General features: G+C 32.5%; 1 protein-coding gene across 1 annotated transcript in view; it reads left to right on the top strand.

The window, feature by feature from the left end:
* Liprin-alpha (PTPRF interacting protein alpha) overlaps nt 1-23,054 on the top strand; it is a 159,559-nt gene extending 136,505 nt beyond the window's left edge. Inside the window, exons 11-23 of the mRNA XM_088231090.1 lie at nt 647-766; nt 3,349-3,543; nt 3,701-3,883; nt 7,378-7,479; nt 11,318-11,442; nt 12,261-12,305; nt 13,404-13,545; nt 14,473-14,654; nt 17,594-17,952; nt 18,983-19,097; nt 19,180-19,336; nt 22,583-22,699; nt 22,787-23,054. Coding sequence (XP_088087216.1) covers nt 647-766; nt 3,349-3,543; nt 3,701-3,883; nt 7,378-7,479; nt 11,318-11,442; nt 12,261-12,305; nt 13,404-13,545; nt 14,473-14,654; nt 17,594-17,952; nt 18,983-19,097; nt 19,180-19,336; nt 22,583-22,699; nt 22,787-22,915 — 1,971 coding nt within the window. The 3' untranslated portion in view covers nt 22,916-23,054. The remainder of the gene's footprint in view (nt 1-646; nt 767-3,348; nt 3,544-3,700; nt 3,884-7,377; nt 7,480-11,317; nt 11,443-12,260; nt 12,306-13,403; nt 13,546-14,472; nt 14,655-17,593; nt 17,953-18,982; nt 19,098-19,179; nt 19,337-22,582; nt 22,700-22,786) is intronic.
* The last annotated feature ends 1,949 nt before the right edge of the window (nt 23,055-25,003 follow it).

Below are 25,003 nucleotides of genomic sequence, written 5' to 3'. Positions count from 1 at the left end.
TTAGTTCTAACCCAAATTTGAATTTCAAAAATGTTTTCATTGACATGATAAACATTTAATCCGATATATTTTTATTATAGAAAAAAAAACACTTTGAAATCATATTTTAGTGTGACTATCAGTTGGCAATTGAATTACACAGACATTAAAATAACATAAACAAAGACGACGGGCTTAAATTAAACTCTACATGATTCCCGGCACTACACAAGACAAAAATTACACTAAATGACTGCGACACGGTACTAACTACTAATACATACACACATTTTTTTCTACACAGCACATAGTTTATCCTTATAATGCAATGGTAGCCAAAACGGCGGAACGAATCTAACATACACTGGATCACCCCAAGAAAGACGATACATATTGTCAATGAATCGGGTTGTGGTCCTGTGGCTAGTGTCTCGGACTCACGGACCAAAGGTCTGTGGTTCGAATCCCACTTTACCCCAACTTGATTCCCATTTTCTAATAGTGAGTTATTTACAACTCGTTGAAAATGGCCCTCAAAATTAAATATTTGGGTAAATCATAAGAACGCAAATATTTCTTTTATTAAAAAAAAAAAAAAAAAATACAGAATTTAAATTTAATAACAACCAAACTTTCTCACTCTAACCTACTAACACATGTCCCCCAGCTGGATGGGTGCCTGGGGCGAGGGGGGATACCCGAGGGAGCGGCGGAGTGGGAGAAGCTCCAACAGGCGCACGTGCTGGCCAACGTACAACAGGCTTTTGATGTTAGTACCGACGCCGAGGTTTGTTCAGTGGAACTACGCAATACGTAAAGGCGCCCGCAACTCTAACGAATGCAATCCAACTATAAAATTGGCCTTGCACCACCCAGCCATCCTGGAGTAAATAAAATATATTTTAAAAATTAATCCTGTTGTGGTCCTGTGGTTAGTGGTTGCGGACTCACAGATCAGAGGTTCGAGGTCCGAGGTCCGAACCCCTCTGTACTACAACTTGATTCGCATTTTCTTTTAGCGAGTTATTTACAACTCAGAAATGGCCCAAAATTTAAATATTTGGGTAAATCTTGAGAACGCAAATATATATAAGTATATATTTTTTAAAGTTTTTATCTTTATTTACAAGTACTGGATAACCTACTATGGAGTTTATCAAAATGAATAGATTTTTCAACAAGAAAACCTCTATGAGATGGGAATAAGGAAGATTTGGCATTTACAGTGCTTAAATTATGAATGTTACACAGTGTGTTAAGCTTAGAGTAATATCTAATAGAGTCGCCCATATGGATAAAAACCATCCTATGATTATTGACCACAAAGTTAGCTGCAGATTACAGAAATACAACGGGCCGTAGGTACTTGGGCTGAAAATTTCTAGCGCAAAGTGAAAACGTTTGTTAAACTAAAAACCAAACTAAAACCAAACCATAAATATGGAACGCTTTTGTTCTATGCAATAGAGCTGGAAGGGCTTCTCTAGAGAATTACTACTCTGAGGTGTTAAGTGTCTTACTTTTTTTAAACCTGTTAAATACATTCTCTGGCATGGGATTCCCAGTAAGAAATAAGTACGTATTTTATGAACAAACCATATCATATCTGTAAAATACTTACCTCAGAAAAAATACTTTAAAAATTAAAATCAGCCACAGTTCATAAACCCTGTAAATGCCTTCATATTTCCTTTTCAAAAATGTTGACCATCTCTGTTGATACATTAAATTATTGATCTCATGCGGCCAAGTGTTGGGTACCTTTATGTCTTGTGTATTTTAAGACTGATTTTTAATTACTTTTTTAATTTGATTATCGGCCCTTTAAAAAATACTCAATCCTTGCTTTCACTTTGGCATGGCTATTTCTGGGTTATACATTATACATATTACACATGGTGGAAGAAATGTTTACTTGTAAAATAAGTTTCCTCGCTTAACTAATCTATTTTTATTTCATTCACTCATCTGACCAAACGTGCTTAAGAAATTTGACAACGATAAACTCATATTTTATATCTTATTTTTAGTAGGTGTCCTTGATTTCTAGGTTTTACTTTTACTTTTACTTACGTTTTACTTTACTTGTCAATCAATTTCAAATCTGATGCCGTTTTTTTGTAATAGAAGGTGTTGAGAGAGGATTTTCCAGTTTAAAAGTTTAACAAGGGGGATGAAGAACTTGTAGAATAGGGAAATTCTAAGTAGTAAAAAATATTTAGTAAAAAGTAAAAATATTTTTTTTTACTGCTTATTATTTGCATAATTTTTTTTTTTTAATTTATAATTTTGAATTCCCGTGAAAACGGACCATTGCATTGGCCACGCCCCTGATACGTCACGATTCGGGTAAATTTTGAACTTTGTTTATGACAGTTTAAATTTAAATATATCATTGTCATGAATCTTGATGTCATAATTATCAAGGTCAAACATTTTGCGTTTTGGAGGGACATATTTTTTAAAGCTTGATTGATTTTGAAAATACAATTAATTTTTCTAAAATCATTTCATATATTTTTATCCGTATTCGCAGTATGTGATATTTCCTTATTACATGAAAGTAGTAAGAAAGTTATTTCACAATACAATTTATTACACCAAGAAGTTATGTTCCTTGACTATAATTACATAGAGTCCAGAATCCTAAGTCCAGACTCAAGTCTTTTAGATTTATAAATTGAATCAGGTTTCTGTGGTCCCGTGGCTAGTATCGTGGATTCACAGATCAAAGGTTCGCCCTGTCTTCTACCATAACTTCATTTCCATATTTTCTAATAGTGAGTTATTTATGACTTGTTGAAAATAGCCATCAAAATTAAAATATATGGGTAAATCATAATAACCTAAAAGTTTATTTAGAAAAAAAAGATTTTTCAATGATTTTAAATGAAAACATCTTATCTGACTCTCCGGATAAAATGTTTTCACTATAAATGACACAACTTTTTGTTGCTATTAAAAATCAAAGAATTTTCGCTCGAATAAAAAGACCTTTGATAGTGTTAATTTTTTCTATAATTTCATATCACATGATTTGTATTTTGATTGAATGAAATTTTTTATTTAAGCGTGTAATATAATAAGTTATTTTACTGGATTTTATTTCAGTACAGTTTAAGCCTAAAGAGCCAAATACAAATAAATAATACTATTTTAATAATGTAATATGATTTTTTAATGTACTTCAAATTGCGAAGAAAATAAAAAATTGATCTACGACAAATTGTTTATATTTATTTAACTTTTAAACTGCACACATTCTTTTCGGATACTTTGTATTTTTAGACATTAGAGGGGCCCATAATATGTTACGATTTTATATTTATTATTTCAAACGATAACGCGCTGTTTTTGTGTGTGTTATAGAATGATGACGGTGATAGTATATTCAGTGCTGTGGCGGAGGCACTGTCCCCGGGAGGTGGCGGCGGGGGCCACACGGATGCCGCGGCCCTGGCCCTCATGCTGCAGGAGCAGTTGGATGCCATCAACAACGAGATCCGGCTTATTCAGGAGGAAAAGCAAACCACCGAGGCTCGAGCGGAAGAACTGGAATCTAGGGTACGCTTTAGTCACTTATACAAATACTCCCAATTCTGTTTTTACGCATTGTTTGTTTGCCACAAAGCAAAACAGTAAATATTTGTGTTTCATTGGAACAGTATTCCTGAGAAAATTATAAGTGTAATTTATGAAAAATGTTTTTTTTATATCTTAGGTGGGCAGTTACGAGCACATGAACCTGGTGGCGCGGGGAGGAGGGGGCCGCGGGGGCAGCGGCTCGCCCCCCGCCCCTCTGCCCCCCGGGGCACCCCACACTCCCCACTCTGGGGCCTCCACCCCCCAGCAGAGACACTCCCCCAACAGGCAAGACCCCTACATGCTGCACAAGTATCACACTGTAAGTCTCCGCTCCATCATTTTACTATCTTGTTTTTATCCAATGTAGCTAATTACGTATCGTCAGTTAACAGGTAAAAAAAAAAGTCCATTAAGCGGTTTGAAAAAGCAGTGTATGATTTTGTGACTTTCCACGCTACAGTTTTGCTAGAACTTAGTGAGATAAAGTCATTTTACTATAAATCTGTTCTTAATGAGTTTTACCTGTCAACCGATGATATTATAGAAAGTGACGCAAATTTAATCAATATTTTAAGATACATAATTGATATTTTTGTACTTGGTTTCATTGCCTAAATAAAATTTTGATTTATTTATTATATCGCACAAATGCCTTTTACACAACACCGGAACTTCTTTTTTTACAATTTCAAAATAACATGTTACAAAAATTCATTAAAACAACTTTAAAGTGTAATAGTATTACTATTAATTTTTGGAATCCCCCCTACATTGCTCTTTTACTTACTAGGTGTGTATAATATGATGATCGTCATAGTGAATAATCGTTTAACAATTTAATTTTTTGAAATCCCAAATTGATTTTTTATACAAGGAAACCTATCCACCGTTGACTTCTTTTACACAGTGCTACGTGGAACGTGTCCCCCGTGTAAAAAGAGGTTCCGGGTGTATAGTTATTATAAAGTAGGAAGAAAACATATATATTATGAAGAAAAAAATATGCCTAAATTTAAACTTAAAGTTAAGACATTATGTACTGAAGTATTTATAAATTATATAATAAATTATAACGTTATTATTAGACAACACATTTGAATATGTTTATGTGTGTACTATTTCAAAATTTAAATATAATATTACAGTTAATCTAGGTAGGTAGTATTAAGTAGGTATTTAACATTCTGAATTTCTGCACTTTGTAAGACATGTTTTAATCGAGCTCCTGTCTGTAAATTAAATTACTCATTTTCATTTTTTTAAATGGTGGCTTAGATTATTATAAAATAATAAAAATACTATTGTTTATAGTTCACTCATTAACTGCATTGATACAATGCTGCCTTGTGTCAATATTGCACTACATGGTTTTGAACATATTGTAATAACTCGTTGCTGATTAAAATAATCAACTACACACCACCAAGTTTAAATTCTACTTTTGTAAACATATTTATGTAGGTCTTGTATGTATTGTTTATTGGTTTTAATTACATATTTACTATCATAATATTATATAATGTACTAGAGATATTGTCGGTTCAGTGTCGGTTCACCGTGGGTTTTACAATTTTTGATCCCTCAATTTTCAACTCTGTCAGGCAAAAATAATCATAATTTATTTAAATTTTAATGCGAAAAATACTTAATTAAATTTTTTCACATCGGGTTTTGTCTTTATCAACATTATCAGACTGGTGTCGATCTCGGAGGAACCTGGTCACTGATGAAAATTTTATAAATAACAGTGGAAATAACATAGTAAAGTATTTTTATTATTATAGCTAAAATGCAGTTCTAACAAGAAATGTCAGTAGAGAAATTTTATCCATTTTTTTTATTCTAAGACAATGACTAACCATAGTTTTTGTGAAACGAGTTTGATTAGTTTTCAAAATATCACTTTGAAATTCTCAATATTCAATTTAATAACTTTAAGACAACTTTACGGGTGATAATAGGCCTTATGAGATTTTTCACATTCATTTAGTTGGGGTCGACAATCGACCCCTTGGGATCTATGGATTAATGCAAGTTAAAATATTTATGTGGTTAAAGTTCCTAATATACATGTAGACTCATTGGCCCTGGCATTTTTGTTTGTGGACCATTAGTACATTAAATGTTTATGTTATTTCCATGTGTTAAAATTATCCAAATTTGTGTATATGCAAAGCATCCGACACTTTGATATACACAAGCATATGAATTCATTACAGACTAATAATCTAAGACATTTACATAATAATACAAACATAGATTTTGATTTTCGATTTTGGAATCCAAAAGTTCAAATATTTTTTACTGGATGCCACAGATGTATATGTGGATCAGATCTATTCAAACCAACACTTGAGAATGTCTTGTTGTCCCTTTTTCACATATTTCTAATTTATATAACTGAAGTTTGTTGACTATCGAATTATCATTTGAACAAATTTATTTTTAATAATGTTTAAATTATAGTAATGAGTAAAAAATAAGGTCGCTTGTTAACGTCAATGGATGACCATCTGTGGGATATTCCAGTGAACCATGCTATTCCTATTATAGATAGGCAGAGAGGATGGAACCCACTCTGTGTATGCACTCGGTTTTCAATCATTTGGTTTATAAATTTTTTCATTGGTCTAGCCGGTTTTAAAACTCATAAACAACTTTTTTATAATGGAAATAAAACGTATTAAAATTTATTACGTTTTATTTCTTTCTCTAAAAATGGAAAAACATATTTAATTATGCTTTAATAACATATGTTTGGAAAAACACATGTTTTATAAAGTCTGATAAAATCAAGTCATGTTTAATCTACAATGACATATAATAAATAAACACGTTACTCCTTTACTAGTAGATACAGTAAATATTTATATGCAATTCATCATTAATGTAAAAAAAGATATACATATTTATTTCTGTGTAACTTGTTATCATAAAAACGACACTAGCTGGCAGCTGTCAAAATTTTTTAAAGTATGCTTAAAAATATAGCCAATTATCTACTTATTTGGTAAATTGGATTGTATTTACAAATTAAATTAAAAATCTGTTTTGTTTTCCACAGTTAGAATGCAATTGATGCATTTTTTCATCACACACGACTGCATATTTCATACCATGATATTTGTGTATAAAATTCTAATTACAAATAAAATCAATGTCAACTGGAACATAAACACAATGCCGGAGAAAAAAAACATAAATAAACAATAATCCACAAAAAAAAAACAAAATACAATCAGACTCCCATTTAAAAATTAGAGGATATCACATAACTCAATTTTATATAAGGCGGTAAAAAAGTATTATGAAATGAGAAAAAGTATTTATAATGAAAGGAATACATAATCACTTCACTTTCCATATCAAAATTTAAACTTAACGTTAACGCATAAGTATGTATTGAATAATTTATAAATGGTATATGTATAAGTCATATAAAAATATGTGCACTATTTCAAGAATAAAAAATAAATATTTCTGCGTATCATCATGACGAAGTCCATTAGAGAATGAAGGCTCGGAAGACCCACAAATTGAAATTTCATTTTCTTTGCATTAGTAACGTGTCTTTTTAATTATGCGTCATTGATAATGTAAAAAAATACATCTTTTCCTTATGAAGTTTAGAAGGGAGATGGTAAGTTTGACAATTTCGATAACATGGAAATCTTATTTTAAATCACAATGTGTGTTTTTAAAAACTGCAACAATTCTTACTGCCAACGGATGCATCTCTTTTGTATTTAAAAAATGGGCGTTAACAAGCGGCCATAATAGGAACGGTTAGCATAAAGGTGTGTGTGTAATCAGGCTCCGGCATCCATGTCTCCCGCGCACTTGCACAGCTCGGTGGGAGGACTACCCGCACACCCCTCCCACTCCACGCTCTCCGAGTCTCTCCCCGGCAGCCAGGTACCGCCCCCCTAGAGGACCTCCGCACTTGCTATTTAAGCGTCTCAACAGCCGAGATAATATTGCTAATCGTGCATCAAATCATATAATCTATATTTGAAGCGCTCACTTTTTGGATCAATATGAATGAATATTCACATCAAAATAAAATTACACCTTTTAAAATATTTTATTTAAATCAACTAGCTGCTGCAATATCTGATTATCTTAAAATGTATTATATGCAGTGGAACCTTTATATTCCCCATTAATCTGTTCCTGGGGATCTAACCAATATAGAATATGGTAATTATAAAAACAGTTTTTTTCCATTGTAAATAACTGAAATTCAGTTAATGTTTCCAACTCCTAAAAATGGTACATAAATGGAAAAAGAAATGTGTTAACTTTGGCTTTATTGTAATACATAAATAGTATCTACCGTAGTAGTAGAAGTGGAAAAGGGAGAAGGTTATATTAAAACAAAATAGCCAAAAGTTAAGACGGTCGCAGCGCCAGTACCGGCGGTGGGAGTGATGACAAATACGTAAAATACTAACTAATGCGGAAGGACAAAATGTCATCAAAATGTGACGATTATCGAATATTATGAATATGAGGGTCGATGAATATAGAAGTTCCACTGTAATACAAAAAGATATTTAGGTATTTATTTGGTTATGGAAGTTAAGTGACTTCATAATCCAATCCAACACTTGAATTTTCACTACTATCTTTGATCATTTTAATATTAATATCAAACACTGATTTGAGTCTACTTAACCAGTCAGTGAGTCTACTACTATTAAATCAGTGTTTGATTTTAATATCAAAATTATAATATGGAGTTCTACAAAATAAACGCCAAGTCAATAAATGGATTGTAAAAATTCATTTTCTTAATAACTTCATTCCTGAGAAGTAATAATTATTTATTGATTCCGAGTTGGTTTTTTTTCTCACAATTTATACATTATTCGATACTATTGTAAAAATCAAAAAAATTTAAATATAACAATTTTAATTAATGAATTCGCACAGGAACAATTATTTCTTCCATCTTTATATTAATTTTAAATATTTATTTATTTAAAGTATTGACGTTGATACACTTAAATAGCAACACAAAATTACTAACTGTTAATAAATACATGGTTATAAATATTATTCCTGTATGTTTTGCATTGTAAAAACCGCAATTGTAATTAAAATATTTTCTTTAGTTTTGTTTGTGATTTCATCAGCAAAAAAAAGTTAATTAGATACCTAATTTCAAATTACCCGCCTATCAAAAACAGCATGCTTAGTCCAAGAAATTTTAGAAATTCACAAAATATTCATCGTGCTGAAATACAAAAGGAAATGCAGATACTATTTTTTTATCTGTATTTATTTTCCATTGATATTTTGAACATGAAAATATTTTTTCAAAAGTAAATCATGTTTATTTTTTAAAAAACTATTACAATTTGTTTGTACTATTATTAGTCAGTACTTAGCATGTGCTTCAATTATTAATTTTTAACTCTTTAATAACAACCAGAATAACATAATTTTTAATCGGTAATAGATAATTCTTAATGTCAGATACGAAAAGCATGAACATAACAAATATTACATATATTACACATATGTGTATGTATAATCTGCACACTATAAAAACTGTAATTTACAGGTTTTATTGAGCGTTTACATTTATATCTTGTTCAATGTTTAGTTGTAAATTTATGTTTTCCTAGGCTTTTCAATGTAAATTTATGTAAGAACATTACAATGTGAAATCGGTTTATTCTAACTAGTATTATGTCAGTGTGTAATGCGCTTTAGTAAAACAATTATAGTGTCCTTTAATGAATTTATTCACAATTACAAGATATTGTGAAATATCTTCCATGTCACGGTATCTAGATTATTAGTACTTGTACCAACATAGCGTTTTTTTTTTCGTCTGTAACATAATTTTAGTGCCCCAACTAGATTTGTCTAGATACATGAATGATTTTCTGCTTTGAAATAACAATTCTACTGTTACAGTACTGACCTGGCATGACAAAATACGGTACAAATAGACATAAATTTACGCATCAGTTATAGACTAATTAAATTAAAAAGATCGCTGCCATCGCAACACCTCAGACTTTGATCAGACTATACTTAGTTAAAAATGTGACATGTCAGATTGTTGCGTCTAATACTATTGAATTTCACATGTCAAAATTGTTTTGTGTGTGAACTATTGTATTATTTGTTTTGGATATATCTAACTATTATCATCTCAATAAATTTACTTTAACCATCTAAAACACTTAACATTAATAAGCCATATATATTATTATATTATGTACTATAAGAATGTATAAATAATAACAGTGGAGGTTTTTCTTTTTATTCGAAACGTTAATGTGCAATCAACTTTCCAGAAGTTATATTATTGAAAATGTTACCCACTGGGATTATACTTTAACAATTTGATTTTCTATCTGGCGAAAATGAAATCTCTATTAAAATGTTGCCATGTCAGTATTTTAAACTCAGTTCTCCCATGAAGACCATTTGTAATATTTTATTCAATTAATATAGTCATCGGTGGGGTTTTTATACCTAAATGTATTTCTGACCAATTTAATATGTTAATACTAAATTCTAAACTTATCTTGCATAATTCTCAAGTAATTAGAGGAATCTCGCATTTGCTTGTGACATGGCTTTAAAAGTGTCTTTGCGAGCTGCTTTACTGGCTGAGCTGTTTTGTTTTATTTGGCTGTGAAGAACTATGAAATTGTGTAATATATTTTGTCTCGAACAGATTGTAACACCTCAAATTATATTGCTGGTGCCTGTTCCTTCATAGTGGATTGTGAACCTAGTTTTTATTTTTAATATATTTAGTAAACAATCTCATTACATAAAATACGTTCTTACGCGCTTCTAAGTTATAATAATATTTAGCAATAGTAATTGATACCGTCCCAAAACTTTAGATGCATCAGCTTTTTTTGTTTCTGCATGAGAAATGGGTACTTAATAAATAACCCATTAGAATTATTACTCATAATTTTATAACCAAATTGACTTGAATAATTTAAGAATGTTATGTTTACAATTAAATAAAAATGCATTACTTATTATTTTTCATCCCTGGTAAATCAAAACTGTAGATATTAAAAAATATTTAAGATTTCCCTTAAATACTTCACATCCATTATTATTAGCCATGTAATAAAATTTATGTGAATTTTTATTTAATATTATTCAATAGCATTCAATAATAGATAACTAATCTACTAATGCAAAATTTACATAGCTAATTATTATTACCTTGTTCACTATATTTTTTTGGTCTACTGATAACAATTGAAGCTAGAATTTTTTATTTGGGGATTTTGAATTATTTTAGTAAATTTAATGAAAAAATCTTAATTGATTCATTAATTTGCTAAAATAACCTGAAGAAAATTCAGTGTTTAAAATACTTATTAAATACACTTAGATTTGGACGCCATATTCTTAACCTGATTTTTAAGTACAAGTTGTAAGGTTTTTTCAAATATTTCAATCACTCGCAACATTCATATGCCAGACCAACATCACCATTTCATTCTTAATGACATCCTAAGACTGGTGTTCTCGGTTATGACTGAACCCAATTGTCAGTCAATATATAAAAAAAAATCGACAAGTAATAATCCCACATTTTTTAAATACATCATTAAAATGCAATTCCAACTAGAAATGTCAGATTAAATCTTTGAAATACCTTTCTTTAAATGAACTTCAATAATTATCAGTGTAAATTTAGTGGAGTACTGTGTTATAAGGAAATGGATAATTATAATAATCATTATTATGATAATTTCAGCTACAGCTCAGTGGTTCAGAAGAAACCGTTGGTGCTGGAGGAGCAGCTTCTCCCCTTACGCAAAGATCACTTCGCCTGGAAAGAGTAGCTCAAGCTTTACAATATGAACAAGAACAGTTACGAAGGTATAAAAAATTTCATAAGTAAATCTTGAAGATGCGAGTTTTTTTGTTTTAATACAACTTATCAGATGAATCCAAGAAAAGCAGTATAATGATATGGTGTAAGCCGGAATAATGAGGAAAAATGTTTTTTTAATGTATTTTTCATTTGTCAATGACTATCAAACTAAGACAAAAATTATTTTTTTTCATTTTTATGCATCGTGTTATCGTCACTTTGATTTTTCAAACTTTTGTAATTTTTTAATTATTCCGCGTGTGACGTCACTAGTTTTCTTCGGTGAGTTGTCCTGATTGGTGGGTTAACTTGCTGGAAACCAGAAATATATCGCAACACTCTTATCATTGGTTGATTTAGAAGAACTTGTGACATCATTTAAAGCAGTTCATTTTTATAAATTTTTTCATACATTTTAGAGAAACTTCACAAATTTTTACCGCATTTAAGAAAACGTTGTTTAGATCCAATTCCCAGTAACACTGAACTTCCTCATTCTAAAATATACTTTGTGTGCATTGTTTTCCTGAATAATCAAAACATTCCTTTTTAGAACACAAAAAAGTGGTGACATTTAAAATTCTTTTGAAAGAGAAAAATATATTTTATTTACAAAGTGAAAATGTAATTATTCCTCCAAGGATTACCTCAGCGGTACATTCCTAAAAATTGCAAATAATTTATCCTATGAATGTAGTAAACATCATATTATAAAATATTTTTTATTGTAAATTCTATATATTTTTGGGAAATAAATTTATTTACAGATTGTTATAATATGTATTTCCAAATGTAATTGTTTTGTAATATTGCACGCTATCAGAAGGACTGGAGGTTCAGGAACGATATCAGGCTTCCCGATTCACAGGTGCATTTCGTCTCCATACCCTTCCATAACGAGACTAGAGCAACAACACCACTACACTCCCTACTACAGCAGCTTTAGTTCACTGACTAGTCGATCTACTGACTTTAGCATTAAAACTCGATCCGGATGTACAATCAACGACAGTCTCAACTATTATAGCAGTAACTTATTTCATCATCCGATGCCCTGTGCATCAATATGTTACATTGACTATATGTAATGTGATCTTGTTCAATATTACTTTTGAATAAACAATATTACGAAATGGGTGATATTAATTCATTGGAGCAAATTTCGATTCATTATATTACTGTTGAGAATAAGCTAGAAATGTTTGGTGTTGTTGTGTACTTTTAGTTGAAAATTCAAAAAGACAATTCGTACAGTAATGAATACTTCTTAGGTTATATAATTTGAGAATAATCAGATAACCCTTTTTATTCATGCACTGTTTATGTCTATTCCGTATACATATATTTTAGTTCGCTTTAGACCGCATATTTTCATAAATTTAACTTGGTTATTTAGTTAGCCTCTATCAAGAGTTTTAAAAAAATGTATTTGCTAGTTTCTAATATTTATTTTTGATGTACTCCGCACTGGAAGTTATCTGACTTTTAAACCATGTCGCAGTATTTTTTATATAGTTTTGGAACCGTTGCTTCCCTCTGAATCCATTGAAAACATGTTTAATTGTTTAAAGAAAAAAAAGAAAAATCTCTCAACTCAGTTGTTTGTTATCTAAAGACGGCTCCTATGTTGGTGCTAGCCAATGTGCGGACGTCAAAAGCACACAAAAAATTGTGTGTCCTGTAGTTTTTAGCATACTAAATACTGGACCAACGTGTGGATGCAATGACCAGCATATGTGCCAGCGCATGTGCCAGCTCTGCCAGCTACAAATAGCCCACGCATTAATGATCAACTTAGAAAGCTAGTACTGCTTTTATGCAGCCATACTGCTTTAGAGGTTGAAAGCCTCATATTTGATAGTGTGGAGCGTATCATGAATATAGCATCTAATCTGTTAATTTCCCGCTGAGTGTGTGGCACCCCTTAGGAGGCTAGAGTGACCCTTGTTGTCTGTTTGTGCGGTAGCTCGAGCCAGGAGTCCCTCGGGCTGATGGGGGCCCCCGGTATGGGGGCAATGGGCGCTGCGCAGGCTGCTGCCGCAGCGCACCACCACAAGAAAAGGGGCATCAAGAGCTCGCTGGGGAGATTTTTCAGCAAAAAAGAAAAGGTACCATTACTTTTTTTATATAAACCATTCTATTATCTAGCTATTTTAATGAAAAATGATTATAAATTTATGTGCTACCCACTTAATTACCAAAAATTATATGAAGTATACAAATTCCTGCAGAACTTTACAGGTGAGCACATGTGAGAAAAAAGTTTGAAAAGTAACATCTGCACAATGAAGTCTGTCATAAATGAACTAATCCTTCCTTCATTAAAAACGAATTAACAGATGGAAGAGAATTTGACAAACAGAATTTCATTGTTGCGCTGGCAAGATTGATTTTTCGTTTCTAAAAGTATTTTTAATTTCTCAATAAGATTACACAATTTTGTTTCAAGATCCTTAATATATTTTCAAAAAAGTAACTTATTTTTCCTTTTTGATGTTAGTAAAAAAATATGTAAAATAGAAAATCCATCGTCAAAAGGTATATTGTTTAATTTTTTTATAAAGAGAAATACTTGAGTTCTAATTATTTGCTCAAATATTTAAATTTTCAGACCATTTCCTAAAAGTCGTAAATAACTTGTGCTATAAAAATGGAAATCGAGTTGTGATAGAGTGGGATTTGAACCTCTGACCTTTGGCCCGTGAGTCCACAATACTACCACAGGACCACAACCTGGTTTATATATATATATATCTTTACATTTTTATTCCTTTCTCAGTAATGTTTCTCTGCTAAGATATCTACATACCCTGATTAAGTAGTTAATTATGAGTAATTAATGAATGAATGAATTAATTAAGTCAATTAATAGTTAATTATCTAGGGTTATTATTATATTTTTTTAATTTGGACTCAGTACCTGTTTAATTTATACTTTTAGTTCCCCTGTTCTGCCCACCTCCAAATTCAGTCTGCTATCAGATCATGAGAGTAATGTTTCAATTTCTGTAGAAGTGTTTTTGTGTTTTATTTAGGCGAAAGGCGGAAAGGACTCTCTAGGAGGAGAGCTGGGTTCAGTATCGGCCATGAGTGGACTGTCCCAGTTGGGTGGGTATGGCCTTGTGGATGATGAGATGACCGGCCCACCCCCCTCCACCCTCTCTAGACAGACTAATTCCCAGGCTAAGTCAGCGGACTATGGACGCCAGAAAAAGGGGTACGTCATTTTTCCGAACGGCACAGTTTCACAACTCGTAAAATATTACCACAATGCTGATAGTGTTCTTTTGGGTTGTAATGCCGTGTATTGCTCGCACTTCTTACTGACGTTTCCAATCGCATTCCAGAATAGCACTATCAGTATCTGAGAGACTGCAAAAATTGAAGAAGTTTTTTTTTTACTACTATGTATTACGGAAGAGTAAAAGGACTAATAAAACCTTATTTGTCGGGCAATGGGTTCATATAATTAATTAAATAGTTTTTCAATTAATATAAATATATTTTTACATACAATCGCAGAAAAACAAACAAATATGTCTGCTTTAAATAATTTTGAAAACTCATTTCTTGAACTGACAGAAACAAGTTCTTTGCAGCAATCATCACATTTTGACTGTTTTTTTTTTCCAGCCGTGACCCCATATTTATTTACTACAATTTAAAAGACAGGCATTTACATTTTCATAGTTTTTATTATTCCATTCTATTAAACTCATTCAGGGGGAAAAAATGAACCTGTTTTAGCCATATATTATTTAACATATTACAACAGAGATGAAGAACATTTAAGAGAAGGTTATTTAGAAGTCTAGGCATCTACAAGGCTTATGACCTGTCAATGGCTGGTTTAAGTGGCCACTTTACACACTGTGTAACATTCACCATTCTGCCTATATTTGAACATCTATATTCCTTCAATTCTTTCATCTGTTGATGTTTGTGAAGTTAAAGAGCTGAAACCTTCTAAATAACCTTCTCTTAAATGTTCTTCATCTCTGTTGTAATATGTTAATATAAACAGCTCCCCAGGGAGTTGAATCCACTTCTTGTCTACAAAAATTTGGACAAACTCAAAATATTGTTGATATATTATTTATATAACTTATGAATAAATTATTTCATTACTTGATAGTATTTTTAATTATTAATCTAATATTTAACTTATCTTCTTGTTTTTGTTGTTGCATGAACATATACAATGTAACAAATTACAACAGGGATGGAGAATACCTTAAACAAGGGTATATGGAAGTCTAGGCATTTACAGGGCTTATGACCTGTCGTTGGCTGGTTTAAGTGGCCACTTTACACACTGTTTAACATTCACCATTTTGCCTATGTTTATATAAATATTGTAATGAAACCAACTGGTCCAAGAAGTTTAAAAATTGGAAAATTGTTTTCAGACGTTGCCTAGTATGTAAAATAATTCAGTCAGATGAATTTCTTCACAACAATAAAGGTTTCAGTTCTTTAATTTCACTAAAATCAACAAATGGAAGAATTGAAGAAATATAGATGTTCAGACATAGGCAAAATGGTGAATGTTAAACAGTGTGTAAAGTGGCCACTTAAACCAGCCAACGACAAGTCATAAGCCCTGTAAATGCCTAGACTTCCATATTCCCTTGTTTAAGGTATTCTCCATCCCTGTTGTAATTTGTTAATCTTAATGACTCCTGAGGGGGTGAAATCCAGTCTTTTGTCTACAAACATTTGGACAAACTCAAATATTGTAATACACAATGTAGTTGACAGATAAAACTCATTAAGTACAGATTTATGGTAGAAAAGTTTTATATTTTTCAGCTATCTCTTGCATGAAAAATCATCAAGCGATCCGAAACGGCTGTTTATGATTGTATAAATTCACTCATTACAGTTTTGTTAGAGATTGTTAAAAAATATAGAACTCAGTGACCATAAATCTGTACTTAATGAGTTTTACCTTCGAAGCGACGATATTATATTTACAATCAAATTGTTTAATCCCTGTTAAAATGATTTTTAATTTCTCTTTGTTCCTTTTTCCGATTGAAGACTGTAGGAAAGAGTATCGATATTAATGTACATATACACATATTGCTAGTTCTATTTTTGTATCCATTTTGTTTTATTTTTTTTTCTCACATGTTTTAAAACTTAAATTATATAAATAACCTGTTTTTGTAATTTTATTGTAGAAATAAATGACAAGTGATATGTAAATCCACAAATTTAAATTCTATAATAAATTACAATGAACTTCCACCAAGAATTTTCATCAACTACTTTTATTTTATCGGTTTGGTGGAAGAAAATGTTTTTAAAGAAATGTGCATAGTGTAAAATTATTAGTATGTATGTTTTTTTTTATATTTCTTTTCCATTTTAATTAACTTACTCATTACTTAAGTAGCGTTCACACGAGAACATCACAATATTGTCTTGTCCCAGCATTGGACCTATTGTCCTCGTGTGAACAGAAATTCGTAGGATAGGACAATGGACGGAGACAAAAAATATATATATATGCGCAGATATTTATTTATTATATATGCATATTCGGCCTAAGCCAATTACAACAGTTACAGGAAGAAACATATATACGAGAAACTAAACAAATATAACATAAAATGAAATATGATGTTCGTTTGTAATGTGACTTTGAACATGTGTACTGGCAGAATATTAGTCAGGATTTATGTGATTTAGTTACATATAAAACAGTATACAAACAAAAACAATGGTGGATTTAGCGTTCCAATGCATGGGCTGTCATTAGACATATTATTGCTCGTTTACCATGTCAGATATCGTGTTACAATCCGGAGCTGCCTGTGATGACAATATATTACGCATTAATTACTATCCTTGTAGAAGTAACATGATAATTTATGTAGGCAAAAATTTTGGTCGCCTTTATCTAAAAACAAATTATTTTGAGATGTTTATAGTATTAAGCCCATGATTTCCCCTTTCTTTCATAAATCCTCTTCCTGATATTACTATTATATTTATAATTGTGTTTTTTAATCCCTGTTAAAATGTGTGTATCATTAAACATTTATTTTCCTTATTTTTCTCACTATAACTCACTTACTCATCACTCAGTAGTATGCATTGTTGTATATTGGATTGTACGATGGTTAGTAACGGCAATGGTTGCAGTAGGGAGCGGGATTACCGGCACGAGCTGCTGGGCGAGGCGATGAAGGCGGGGACGCCCTTCGCGCTGTGGAACGGGCCCACCATCGTGGCCTGGCTGGAGCTGTGGGTGGGCATGCCCGCCTGGTACGTGGCGGCCTGCCGGGCCAACGTCAAGTCGGGCGCCATCATGAGCGCGCTCAGCGACCAGGAGATCCAGCGCGAGATCGGCATCAGCAACCCGCTGCACCGCCTGAAGCTGCGCCTGGCCATCCAGGAGATGGTGTCGCTCACGTCGCCCTCGGCGCCGCCCACTGCACGCACGACGCTCGCCTTCGGGGACATGAACCATGAGTGGGTGGGCAACACCTGGCTTCGCTCCCTCGGTAACTATACACCACACACCGCATTGCGACACTTTGATGACAAAATGCATGGTTATTTTTTCCATTCTGCTATCAGACAAATATGTGATCTGCACATGATAGGGTATTTTCACGCCACAAGCGGAGTAATTTCAAAATTAGAAGACTATAAATAATCATAGCGCTGATAATACGATACATAAAAATAAAAAAACTAAATTGGGTTGTGGTCCCGTGGCTAGTGTTGCAGACTCACGGATCAGAGGTCCGGGGTTCGAACCCCACTCTACCCCAGCTTATTTCTATTTTCTTATATTGAGTTGTTTGTAACTTATTGAAAATGGCCACTGAAATTTTAATATTTGGGTAAATTATATGAACGCTTATATTTATTTTTTAAAATAAAATTTTTTTTTGGCTACGTTTGATAGTCTATTAACAAATAAAAATACCACTGAACTTCCTCATTGGACACCACTGGGCGCAGAGAGGGAAACAACGGTGATGTTTACCATGGCCCCGTGTGCACAACATTTATTTATTTACAGACATTGTCCATTTATACAATTCATTGATATTACAATATAAGAATAGTCAAAAACATTTAAAAATAAGAAAAGAAGCATTGACAAACATAAGGGATATCAAGACAAGATCAAGATCTAAACATTAAAAATTAAATACAGAAATTCCACTACTTGTCTTCAACAATTTAGGCATACTGATGAAAAAAATATCCATGATGTAGTGACTGAAACGTGGTGTAGTGTTCGATTCCCAGTGAGAACACAAAAATTGCATGTATTTTTTCTCAAGCCTGGGTGTTCTGTGTTGTAATTAATCACTGTAAGTGGGCCTTCTGGCCTGTTGTGGTGCAAAACAATAGAATAATAATGATAATTAGTACTTAGGTGAACTGGGTTGTGGTTCTGGTTAGTGAAAATCACTAAAATCAGCCTTGTGGGTATGCCCCATTTGAGCACATTTTAAATAGTAATTACAGTAATCAGTAATAAGACCAGTGCAATTTTATTCTGTGTTTCTTTTCTAGGAATGCCTCAATACCGAACTACCTTCATGGAATGTCTAGTCGATGCAAGAATGTTAGATCATCTCACCAAGAGAGATTTAAGAACGCAACTAAAAATGGTGGATAGTTTTCATAGGTGAGATTTTTACACAAGATGTATGCTTTCTAAGGTACATAGTTTTATGCGGTATCCTAATATTGAAATCTATTTATTGCAGAACGAGTCTACAGTTTGGTATATTGTGTCTAAAGAGATTAAACTACTCCAGATCAGCATTAGAAGATAGACGAAGAGCTACTGAAAATGTGGTGCAAGATGTCCTGGTCTGGACAAATGAACGTCTCATTAGATGGATAGCTCAAATTGGGCTTAAAGTAAGACTCGGAATTCATCTTTTAATATTATTTTGTTTGTATCTAATGTTGTTTACATGTGTGTATATTATCATATATATATATATATATATATATATATATATATAAATATAAATACTACTTAATTTAGAGGAAATATCTAATTCTGGTTTAGAGATCAGTATAAGTTTTCAGTGCTCAACTGTCCTGCATAGTAATGTATGTATACATGTACTATATTTAACACAAAATATTGAAAAAAATATATTGCATCTGTTGCCGACGCGTGTCTGTGCCTGGACCGGAAGGGTGCCGAGCAGTCACAAGGCAAAACAAAAATCCCCCGGCCCTACTTTTCCAGTTCCTGGACTTGAGTTGCAAGGCCGAGACTGAAACAGCACGTAGCTAGAAACAGCGGGACCCTGTGATCTGTGGTTAGATGAATACAAGGACCGTACACCTGGCTTCGACCTTTCCTTTTGATGTAGCCCTGCAAGAGGGGGATTCCCAATTTCAGGGAAATGTTGCAGCCTGGTGCTGATCGCCCGGTATCCTGCTTCAGCTGAAAGGTCTGCGGCACAGAACCTCCTCATTTAGCCCTTCAAACACTTAGTGTCTAGACATCTAGAGCCTGGCATACCCAGCGGTCTGGAAGCAGGAGGCACTGATGGCCAGGTCTGGGACGAAGTTAAGATCAGGGCTGCAGAACAAAGCGGTCGACGATTCGTGGAGCTTGGAGAGAAGTTGAATTGTAGAAGTAGAAGTGAAGGAAAGATTTTTGAGTGTTGAACTGATTTATTTAACAAATGTTGCTGGGTTTTATTAATAAATTTGCACCATGCTGCAGTCAGTCACAGCGCAATTACAAAAAATGTACTTTACAAAATTTATTTTGTTTTTTGACATAAGTGGTTTTTTTTATTTTTATTATTTTATTTAAGTATAAGTGAATTTTGCAAAATTGAAAAGAATCAATAAATGCCAGACCCCAGCCAACTCCCAAAACTATTTTTCTCTATTAAGGTGTTGGCCTGCGGCACTGGTTTACATCCATTTTCACAGAATGAATATTTCTATATTAACAAAATAAAATCTTATATAATCTGGTAGGTCTAAAATATTGATTTTAATAATTTTCCTAAATACCACAATACCTTCTTATAGCACCTTTGATACAATCAGTTTAAAAGAATGTGATAAAAACTTGTATGAAAAAGTATTAGGTGTACAAATAAGTTTCCTCTGTTTGACAAAAGTTGGCGCCACCAGTAGGTTATGGTTAAAGTTGGCAGATGTAAAACACTATTATCGTAAGGTGGACATCTGTCAACAACATAATCTGGAAATATTAGTGAATTTTTATCAGTATAATAATATATTTTCTTTTGTGTGCGAAAATGTCGAGTTTTAAGCCAAATAATTTTAAGTAATTTGTAGGAACTTTTGATTTACTTTTCAATTTAAAGAAATCAGCAACTGAGGCGCATCGATTACTTGTAAAAGCATATGGTGAAACCAACTTAAATGAAAGAATTTGTCGAGCGTTGTTTCAAAAGTTTAAATAACTATTAAAATCCAAAAACGAAGAAATCATGGGGACCACTCGGCCATGCTTCAACATCTACAGCTAAGCCAAACATTCATGGAAAAAACCCCTGTTGTGTATTCGGTGATATCAGCTTGGTGTCGTGTATTATGGTTATATTGGTGCTCAAATTGAACAAAACCAATACTGGAGCTGTCTACCGAACACAGTTGGTGAGTTTGAGTCGAGTACTCAATGGAAAGCGCGCCCACTACTACTCCAGACACGACAAAGTTATTCTACTGCATGATAATGCTCGTCCACATGTTGCGGCGCCAGTCAAAACCTATTTGGAAACACTCAATTGGTAAGTTTTTCTGCGCCCGCCGTATTCACCAGACATTGCCTCTTTGGACTACTACTTGTTCAGATCGATGGCACATGGCCTGGCTGAGCAGCACTTCACATCATATGAGGATACCAAAAATTGGGTTGATTTGTGGATAGCCTCAAAAGATGAAGCATTCTCCCGATGCGGTATCCGTATGCTGCCAGAAAGATGGGGAAAAGTAGTGGCAAGTGATGAACAATGCTTCGAATAAAACATAAGGTCCCATCCTTTCATAATAAATGCCCAATTTTTTATAAAAAACGGCGGAAACTTATTTGTACACCTAATATTCAAATTCAAACTTTTAAAAATTCGAAGATTTTGTTTATTAACCATATTTTATTTTTTAAATTTGTATATCTGTAGTAATTTATAGTAAGGCCTAAAGAGGATATGCGGTGGCTGATTTTCATCACCAAATAAATATAAAATAAGATCTTTCCTGTCACATTTTGACTTGCATGAGGGTATTTTAAAAAAATAGCTTCTTTGCCCAAATATAAAACTAATAGAAAAATTCAATGTAAATTAACTCAAATTAATAGGAAACAATGAGGAAGTTCAGTGGTTTTTTTCAAATTTTTTATTTGTTAATAGACTGTTAAACTAAGTCAAATTTTTTTTTTTTTAGTTTTTACATATCGTATTATCGGTGCTACGATTTTTTAAAGTTTTGTATTTCTGAAATAACTCCGCGTGTGACGTCAGAGGTTCATTTCCGCTTATTCTCATTCAGTTCTTCCCATTGGTCCAAAAGCGACAAGCAGACCGGAAATCTTCCATAGCTCTCAGATCATAGGTTGATTCACATGAACCAGTGACGTCATTGAAAGTAGTTTTTATCAAAATATTTTTTATTATTTTTTCTGTACATTTTCGAGAAACTTTGCTGTACAATTTAATGCTCTAATTTTTACCCCGCGTAAGAAAACATTTTTTGTATCCAATTTCCCGTAGGGCTGAAGTTCCTCATTAATATAAATTATCTCAATAAAAATACATATTTAGGAGTGGAGCACACCGGACTTACTAAAATAAAATATTAAATATGGTATCCGTTGCAACATCGATGAAAGGATGTCGCAATTACTTTATTTTTATTAGAAACATTTTGTTTTTGTGACAGAAAAGAGCTTTATATAACTATACTTGAAGAAGGGGGAACCATCAGTTCAATCTTACGACTCTCACGCTGCATGTCTGCAATCTGTATTGTATCTTGTATTAACAATGTAATTTATACACATCCGATCCTCAACGCCGTTTCCCTCTTACATATCTCCAACTTCTATCCAATGAAATGTTAGATTCTAAAGTCTGTTAGTATTGAAAATGAAATATTTTATTCCAGGAATATTCCAATAATCTATTAGAATCAGGAGTACACGGAGCTTTAATAGCTCTCGATGACGGATTCGATGTCAACAGTATGGCACTCGCTTTACAGATCCCCACTCAGAACACTCAGGTATGTTATACCTTTGTTTATAAAATGAATGTGCGACGGCAATCGATGTACATTATTTACTATATGATGATATTTTACATTCCTCAGGCCCGGCAGCTGTTGGAAGTAGAATTTGGGAACCTGCTGAAATTGGCTACGGACCGCCCGCACATGCGCACCGGAGATCAGGGACACAACATGACTAACGACAACAGCATGGCGGCTAAAGCCTCCTGATATACGGCCACCTTGAACTAGGCAACCGGTTCAGCTGAAGCTACGTCTCGAAGTGGTGTGGAACTGCCGCATTCCCTGCAAGAAGTGCGTTAACGTCGACCAAAACCTACATTCCTGGTAATCGAGTCCTGTTGCGATAGTTTCAGCTATCAGCAACTTGCAACGGAAGGAGAGTTTATTGAGTAACGGATTATTGGAGACGACGACTAGTTATTTCCCGTGTGTCTTGGAATAAAGACTAGTGTACAATATTCAAATAAACATCGCTTTATAACTGATAAAATTCCATTTTTATATAACCAATATTTTTGACTCTTTACTATAGGAACCGACAGTTGGGTGAATTGAACATTTTATGACCGCTTGTTGATATTTTAGTAATAGTACGAAGTGTAACCAAACAGTTGACAATGCAACTCCCAGTTTTGTCTAGTCTTTTATAAAATAATATATTATTTCTCTTTGTAAATGTTTATTTATGAAAACCGGTGGAGGGCGGGGTTGGAATACTATTGCGTTACTTTTGCGTAATTTGTACTGTCGTTTATGAAATATTGCCCTAGAATATTATTTATCCGTATTTTATGAATGTAATTTCCTGTAAATTTAACAAGAGGTGCAGCAAAACTTTATGTTATATTTAAATAGAAAATAATATATATTCTGTAATATAAAATCTTAGGTGTTTTCTTTTGTAGATAATGAACAATTGTTTCCTATTTTGAATATTAAAGGAAAGTTATTTTATCAGACTTTATATTGTAATTTACTTTGCCTTGGCTACTTTTTTAATCTCAGTACTCTCACAAATTTAAAGACATACAAATATGTAAGATTCTCAGATTATTTGCATATTTCAATGACATATGTATGCATAATGTACACATATTATCGTGCTCTGACAAATTTCAAGTATTACTTTATATAATGAGGTTCTAATCATATTAAAGTGCATATAATTTCTGGAGAAATGTGTTATTGAAAATTCATAAAATTAATATAAAATCTTTTATTTACATATTTTGACCAAAAGTGGAAGAGTTATCAAAACTTGAGTGTGAAACTCTACACATACGTACTTAAAAATAAAATATATGTACATTTACAATGAAACACGCACACATCAATACAGAATGAATGTAAATATATTATAATATAATGTGATACAAACAAATACTGATGCATATATATTTAATGCACATTTTAACATCAAATAAACCATTTTCTTTTTTTTTTGTATTGCGCGTCTGTAATTTCATCACCTTTATTTAACCTCCTTAAAAGAACCTCGTGTATAAACATTTCATAATTCTCTTTTGTTTTACTATCCAACATCTTCCTGTTCATAATATTATGAATGTCTATTGAAAATTTCATAACAACTCAAATAATGTAATATATATGTCGCGGCAAAATAGTCTAAATCAGCCACTGAACTGAGCGGCTAGGCTGTTCATTAAATGCCGGCATTCAACAGAATGGCTAGGCCGTGAACGTTAAACGAAAGGGTTAAATGTTATTTACCCTTATTAATTTCAATACAATCAAAATTGTTTTATTTTTAAATTTATTTTGTTATGATCCTTAACTTATTAATTTAAGTAAAAAAAACTTTTTTTTATTATTAAACTTAACCCAACCTTTCCTAACCTAACCCCAGTGGCTTTTGGTTCGGCCATTTACAAAGGGCTAACTTTCAACCAGCCAACATGTTGAACAATGAGTTATCTCAATTCATTTAACAAATGGCCTAGCCGTTTAGTTTAATGCCAGCATTTAATCAACAGCCTAGCCGCTCTATTGAGTGGCCGAATTAACTATTCGGCGGCGACACATTCATATTATGCACTTACATTACAATTAAACTATACTGCTTATTATTTTCTTTTTATCCTTTAGTATATATAAATTTTATTATATACCTACGTAGGTACTGTTTAAAATTCCAAAACTCTCGTTTCTTTCCAAATCTGTGAATTCTCTCGAGTACAGATAAAAATTTTCATAAACTTACATTCCTTCCAAATATTGATCACATAATTTTATTTAACCAAAAAATATAATTTACATAATTTTATATAGAAGAAA

This window comes from Micrasema longulum, unplaced genomic scaffold, assembly GCF_059751315.1.
Source record: "Micrasema longulum isolate JH-2025_06_02 unplaced genomic scaffold, ASM5975131v1 h1tg000849l, whole genome shotgun sequence".
In the NCBI taxonomy this organism is placed as follows: domain Eukaryota; kingdom Metazoa; phylum Arthropoda; class Insecta; order Trichoptera; family Brachycentridae; genus Micrasema; species Micrasema longulum.
This window is presented reverse-complemented; position numbering and strand designations above follow the sequence as displayed.